Source organism: Cebus imitator, unplaced genomic scaffold (genome assembly GCF_001604975.1).
Source record: "Cebus imitator isolate Cc_AM_T3 unplaced genomic scaffold, Cebus_imitator-1.0 Scaffold135, whole genome shotgun sequence".
Taxonomy (NCBI): domain Eukaryota; kingdom Metazoa; phylum Chordata; class Mammalia; order Primates; family Cebidae; genus Cebus; species Cebus imitator.
The window spans coordinates 2,972,234-2,978,939 of NW_016107450.1; the positions used below are offsets into that span (position 1 = coordinate 2,972,234).

Below are 6,706 nucleotides of genomic sequence, written 5' to 3' on the forward strand. Positions count from 1 at the left end.
AAAAAAGATTATATCCTAAATCTGGATACTTTTAGGAAAATGAGATTATCTTGAAACTCAGCTGGAAATTCTAATGGGGACCAGGATGATCAGGGCTTTGAATTAAATCATTAGCTTGAAAATACTCCAGAGTTTTTTTTTATTCCTAATTCTTATCATACTTTAAACTATATGCATTTTAATAGATATATTGTTTTATAGCTTCCAACTATAGAGCCAGCTCTATAGTTCCAGCTCTATCGTAGGCCAAAGTATGTTCCCCAAAATGCTATATAAAAGCCTCATATAAGTTGTTTGGCACTCTTTTACCCTACATCAACATTATAAGCTGTTCTAATGTAATTATAAGCTAGAAAAGTATTTCCTAAAGTGTTTTATGAATTTATAGCCTTATTGATATGCTGAGTTTATTTGTTCTTTAAATGAATCTGTAATGTATTTAGCTTCCCTCTATTTTAAACTAGTTTAGCTTTTTAAAAAAATAATGTGTATAATGTTTTTGCTTTCTTCGTTATAGAACGGTGGCAGCTGAAGTTAGGAAGCAGATCTCCGGTCAATATAGTGGTTCTCCCCAACTGCTCAAAAACCTTAATATTGTTGGCAATATATCCCATCACACCACCGTAAGTAACATATTCAGACTATAGTATGTTATTGGTGTATGACTGACTAGGCCATGAAAAGATAGTGGAAAGATAGGAGCTAATTGGGTTCCGTCATTAGTCTCATAATCTTACTTCTTGTTACCTCATTTTGTTGAAATCTGAGTTGGGAGAGGATGTTAGGGGATGTTATAGAATTGCTGGTTTCCTAGTCAACTCTGAAACTTTATATTCAGGATTTAATCAATCCTGGAATTTTACATTTAGAACTTTTAAAGACTCAAGGTGAAAATTTAAGAATCTATTCTAGGAATAGACACTGAAGTAAATAATAATTATGTGGGTTTATACTATTATCTGTCCCCTTTAAAATAAATGAATTTACATTTATTGATTTTTTTTTTTTTTTTTTTTTTTGAGACGGAGTTTCACTCGTGTTACCCAGGCTGGAGTGCAATGGCACGATCTCGGCTCACCGCAACCTCTGCCTCCTGGGTTCAGGCAATTCTCCTGCCTCAGCCTCCTGAGTAGCTGGGATTACAGGCACGCACCACCATGCCCAGCTAATGTTTTGTATTTTTAGTAGAGACGGGGTTTCACCATGTTGACCAGGATGGTCTCGATCTCTTGACCTCGTGATCCACCCGCCTCGGCCTCCCAAAGTGCTGGGATTACAGGCTTGAGCCACCACGCCCGGTCTCATTTATTGATTTATTACCATAAGCCTTGTACTGTGTCAGAGACATAAATGTTCCCTTATTTAAAAAGCTGGCATGAGAATAATGTTTTGATAAAAACTAATATTATGTTAGAAATATGAATTAAAAACATACCTCCATTTGTCTTAAAAATTAGAGGTCATGGCCGGGCGCGGTGGCTCAAGCCTGTAATCCCAGCACTTTGGGAGGCCGAGGCGGGTGGATCACGAGGTCAAGAGATCGAGACCATCCTGGTCAACATGGTGAAACCCTGTCTCTATAAAACTATAAAAAATTAGCTGGGCATGGTGGCGCATGCCTGTAATCCCAGCTACTCAGGAGGCTGAGGCAGGAGAATTGCCTGAACCCAGGAGGCGGAGGTTGCGGTGAGCCGAGATCGCGCCATTGCACTCCAGCCTGGGTAACGAGAGCGAAACTCTGTCTCAAAAAAAAAAAAAAAAATTAGAGGTCATTTTTATGAAATGCTGTGGAAAACTAAAAATGCAAATAAGCATTATAGGATTGAGTTATATATTAGCATTTTCCATTTAGCTGTGAAAGGGTACCAGATACTGAACAAATGGAAATAACAGCTTGATTGACTTGTAATTATATACTTATGTTTGTGTTACTAAAATTTGAAAATATGAAGTTTACTACATGCTAATTGGAGAAATTTTAGAATGTATGGGTTTCTGGCTGATTTCAGTGTACATTGAGATAATCCTTCTGAAATGCTCTTGGTGTTTTGAACGCCTCTCTTCCAGTGATACTATTTTGCATTCTGAATTACACCTTAGCTATTCAAAATTCCTATAATCAGACCTTAGATTTTTGTCATTATGAATAACTATAACCCATGTGTAGTCTCAATTTTATGCTTCCCACTCTCTGATCACCACCTCTTATCTTTAAGGCCTTCTTGTTCGGGTACTCTCACTCCATTTGTCCTACCACACCACCAGGACCTAGAATCCATGAACCCATTCAAGTAGACATATGTAGGGACTTCCCAGGTTTTGTCATTATTTTCACTGAGTATTTATTTGTGACATTTTAAATTCTGAACTGTATACTGCCCTAGAAATAATATCTGGGCAAAAAGCACTGAATTATAAAAACCATTGAATTTTATTTTAAATGTATATGTGTATAATATATACTTATATGCTGTATTTATGTACATAACATATATAGTGGCAAAATATACATAACATAATATTTACCATTTTAACCAGTTTTATGTGTACAACTCACTGGCATTAAGTACATTTACAGTGTTGTACAACTATCACCGCTGTTTATCTCCAGAACTTTTTCATTATCCCATACTGAAACCCTGTACCCATTATACAGTAACTTCCCATTTCCCCCTCTTCCCAACTCCTGATAATATATTCTCTTCCCTGCCTTTATGAATTTGCCTCTTCTGTGTACCTGATGTAAGTGGAATTATATAATATTTGTCCTTTTGTGTCTAGCCTATTTTACTTAGCAGAATGTTTTAAAGGTATATTCAGGTTGTAGGCTGTGTTAGGATTTCATTCCTTTTTTTTTTCTTCCATTTTTTTTTTTTTTAGACAGAGTCTTGCTCTATCATACAGGCTGAGTACAGTGGTACCATCGTAGCTCACTACAGCCTTGACCTTTCAGGCTCAAGTGATCCTTCCATATCAGCCTCTTGAGTAGCTGGAACTACAGGCACATGCCATCATGTCTGGCTAATTTTTTTATTTTTTATTGAGACAGGGTCTCACTATGTTGCCCAGGCTAGTCTTGAACTCCTGGGCTCAAATGATCCTCTTCAGCCTCCCAGAAACGTTGAGATTACAGATGTGAGCCACCATGCCTGGCTGATTTAATTCCTTTTTAAGGCTGAATAGTACTCCATTGCATGTATATATTACATTTTGTTTCTTTATTAATTTTGATGGACATTGGGGTTGTTTCCACCTTTTGGGTATTGTGAGTGATGTCGCTATGAACATGATAGTACAGTTATCTTTTTGGGTCACCATTTTTAGTTCTTTTAGGTATATACCTAGAAGTGGAATTGCTAGATCATAGAGTAATTCTATGTTTATTGTATGCTTTTTGAGGAACAACCAATATGTTTTTCATAGCAACTGTGTCATTTTACATTTCCACCATCAATGCACAAGAGTTCCAATTTCTTCATATCATTGTCCATACTTGTTATTAACCATTTAAAAAGTAATAGCCGTTCTAATAGGTGTGAAGTGGTATCCCACTTATATTTTTGGTTTACATTTCCCTTATTTGCAAATATTATGTTGTATTTTCATTTAGTTCAATGTATTTCATTTAATTTTTCCGACTTTTGTAACTCATGGATTATTTAGAAGTATGTTTAATTTCTAAGTGTTTGGAGATTTTCCTGTTACCTTTCTGTTGCCACTTTCTAGTTTGATTCTGTTGTACTCAGAGAACATATTCTGTCTGATTCCGTTCTTTTACATTTGTTGAGGTTTGTTTTATGGGTCAGGGTATGGTCTGTCTTGGTGTATGCTTTTGGGACCTTTGTAAAGAATGTACATTCTGTTGTTATTGGGTGAAGAGTTCTATAAATGTCAATTAGATCTTTTGGATGATGATGCTATTGAATTCTGCTGTATCCTTATTGATTTTCTAGAATCTGCAGAAAAGAGATTTCTTGCTTTCTGCAGATATAAGTGATAAGTCGTACTTTCTTCAGTCAGTTTTTGCTACACCTAATTTATAGCTCTGTTATTTAGTACATACACATTTAAGATTGCCATATCCTCTTGGTGGATCATTCATTTTACAATCAAGTAATGTCTTTCTGTATTTGGTACTGTTCTTCGTTCTGAAGTCTGTGTTTTCCCATATTAACTTAGCCACTCCTGCTTTCTTTTGATTAATGGTTTCCTGGTATATCTTTTTCCATACTTTTTCAACCAACTTATGTTGTGTTTTTTGAAGTGAGCTCTTTGTAAATACCACATTTTGTTAGGTCATATTTTCAAGTCCATTCTGCTAATCTCTTATCTGTATACATTTACACTTACAATGTATAAATTTATAATTTAATATTATTCTGTTAATATTAAAATTTGGGTTAAAAATTTGTTTTATTTTTTAATCTCTATTTTTCATCTCTCTGTTTTCTTTTTGCTACTTCTCTGGGGTAACCTAAACATTTTTTAGAATTATATTTTGATTTACAGTGTTGTTGAGAGTATCTCTTTGTATAGCTTTTTACCTGTCTGTCCAAGGTATTGTGTTATATACATAACTTACCACAGTACTGGTGTTGATATATTACCAGTTTGAGTAAAGTGTAGAAACCTTACCTATTTCTATATCCCTTTACCCTCTCCTATATATAATTTTCTTAAACATTTTCTCTATATACATTTAGAATCATATTGGCCAATTTAGAAAAGTCAAAAGGAAAAGGAAAGTCTATTGTATTTATCTATATTTTTTGCTCGTGCTGTGTTTATTTTTCCTTTGTAATACTTCTAGATACCTTTTATTATTTCATTTTTGTTTAGGAAATTTCTTTTACCCTTTCTTTTAGAATAGATCTGCTGGTGACAGAATCTCTTAGTTTTTCTTTATTAGAGTATATCATGGTTTCTATTCATTCTTTTTTTTTTTCTTTTGAGATGTGGTGGGTCTCAGTCTGTCATCCAGGTTGGAGTGTAGTGGTGCAATCTCAGCTTACTGCAACCTCTGCCTCCTAGGCTCAAGTAATTCTCCCACCCTAGCCATCGGAGTAGCTGTGACCACAGGTGCGTGTTACCATGCCCAGCCAATTTTTTGTATATTTTTGGTAGAGCTGAGGTTTTGCCATGTTTCCCAGGCTGGCCTTGAACTCCTGAGCTCAGGTGATCCACCTCACTTGGCCTCCCAAAGTGCCGGGATTACAGGCATGAGCTACTGCACCTGGCCTTCCCCTTCATTTTTCAAGCCATATTTGCAGGTTCTAAAATTCCAGGTAGTCAGTTATTTTCTTTCAGCACTTGAAAAATGTTGTGCCACTTTATTTTAGTGCCATGATTTTTGATGAAAAATCTCTATTTTTCCCTATAGAGGTAAGGTGCTTTCAAGGTGTGTGTGTTTTTTTTTTTTTTTTTTTTTTTTTTTTTTGTTTTTGTTTTTTTTTTTTTTTTTTTTTTTGTATTTTTAGTATAGCTGGGGTTTCACCATATTGGCCAGCCTGGTCTTGAACTCCTGACCGTGTCATCTGCCTGCCTCTGCCTCCCAAAGTGCTAGGATTACAGGTATAAGCCACCGTGCCCAGCCTTTTTTTTTTGGGGGGGGGGGTGTCTAAATTTGGTTGCTGTGTCATGGTACATGTTTCTTTGGCTTTATCCTGTTTAAGGTTTGCTTAGCTTCTTGAGTCTGTAGGGTTGTGTCTTTTTTTCAAATATAGAAGTTTTCAGCCATTGTTTTTTCAGATCTGTTTCAGTTCTGCCCTCTTTTTCCTTACTTTCCAGGTCTCTGGTGATGCCAATGTTGTATATTTTAGTGTAGTTTGTCCCTGAAGATACTTTTTATTTTTGAGTTTTTTCAGTCTGTTTTTCTTTTAATGCTGTTCAGATTGGATAATTTCGATTTTTTCTTTCTTTAAAGTAACTGATTTTTACCTCCTCTGTCCCCTCTATTCTATTGTATTTGCCTGTTGAATTTTTAATTTTGGTTATTGTATTTTTCAGTTCTAAAATTTCCGTTTAGTTCTTCTTTATATCTTCTGTTTCTGTGCTGAGACTTTATTTCTTTACAGAGTTACTGGTTTTTCACTTATTTTAAGAATGTTTATAATTGTTGTTGAATCATTTTTCTTATATTTGCTTTAAAATCTTTGTTGTATAATGCTAAGATCTCTTATCTTGGTATCGACATCTATAGGTTGTCTTTTTAATTAGAGTTAAGATTTTCCTGGTTTTTAGTATGATGAGAGATTTTTGATTGGAACTTAGACCTTTTGGGTTTTATGTTGTGAATTTCTAGGTCTTATTTAAATATATTTTAGCTGCCCTAGTTTTAGATGGATGCTATTTTGTTTTGGACAGGTGGAGTAGAAGTTCAGATTTCTTATTTATCTTCTTTTGGTATACAGGGAGGGGAAGGACTCCTCGTTACTTACTGTTGAGCAGGAGGGAGAGTTCCCACTTCTACTGGACCACAGCTCACGCTATTTAGCTGGGAAGGGCTGTAGTGCTCCTTACTATTCCTCACATGGCCTCCACTGACACCCAGGGGTGTGGGGCCTTGTTACACTAGGCATCGGTGGAAGTACTTACTCTCCACTAGACCTTCTCTGACACTGCCCAAATGACAAAGGAAAGAGGAGCCGTGTTGCTGCTTGATATGAGTTGATAAACAGATTCCCTTAGTGGTCTCTATGCACACGAT

At 35.7% G+C, this 6,706-nt stretch overlaps 1 protein-coding gene across 1 annotated transcript in view; it reads left to right on the plus strand.

The window, feature by feature from the left end:
- The window catches only part of DOCK7 (dedicator of cytokinesis 7), a 228,751-nt gene that overhangs the window by 21,206 nt on the left and 200,839 nt on the right, over nt 1-6,706 (plus strand). The window contains exon 2 of the mRNA XM_037743095.1: nt 518-623. Coding sequence (XP_037599023.1) covers nt 518-623 — 106 coding nt within the window. The remainder of the gene's footprint in view (nt 1-517; nt 624-6,706) is intronic.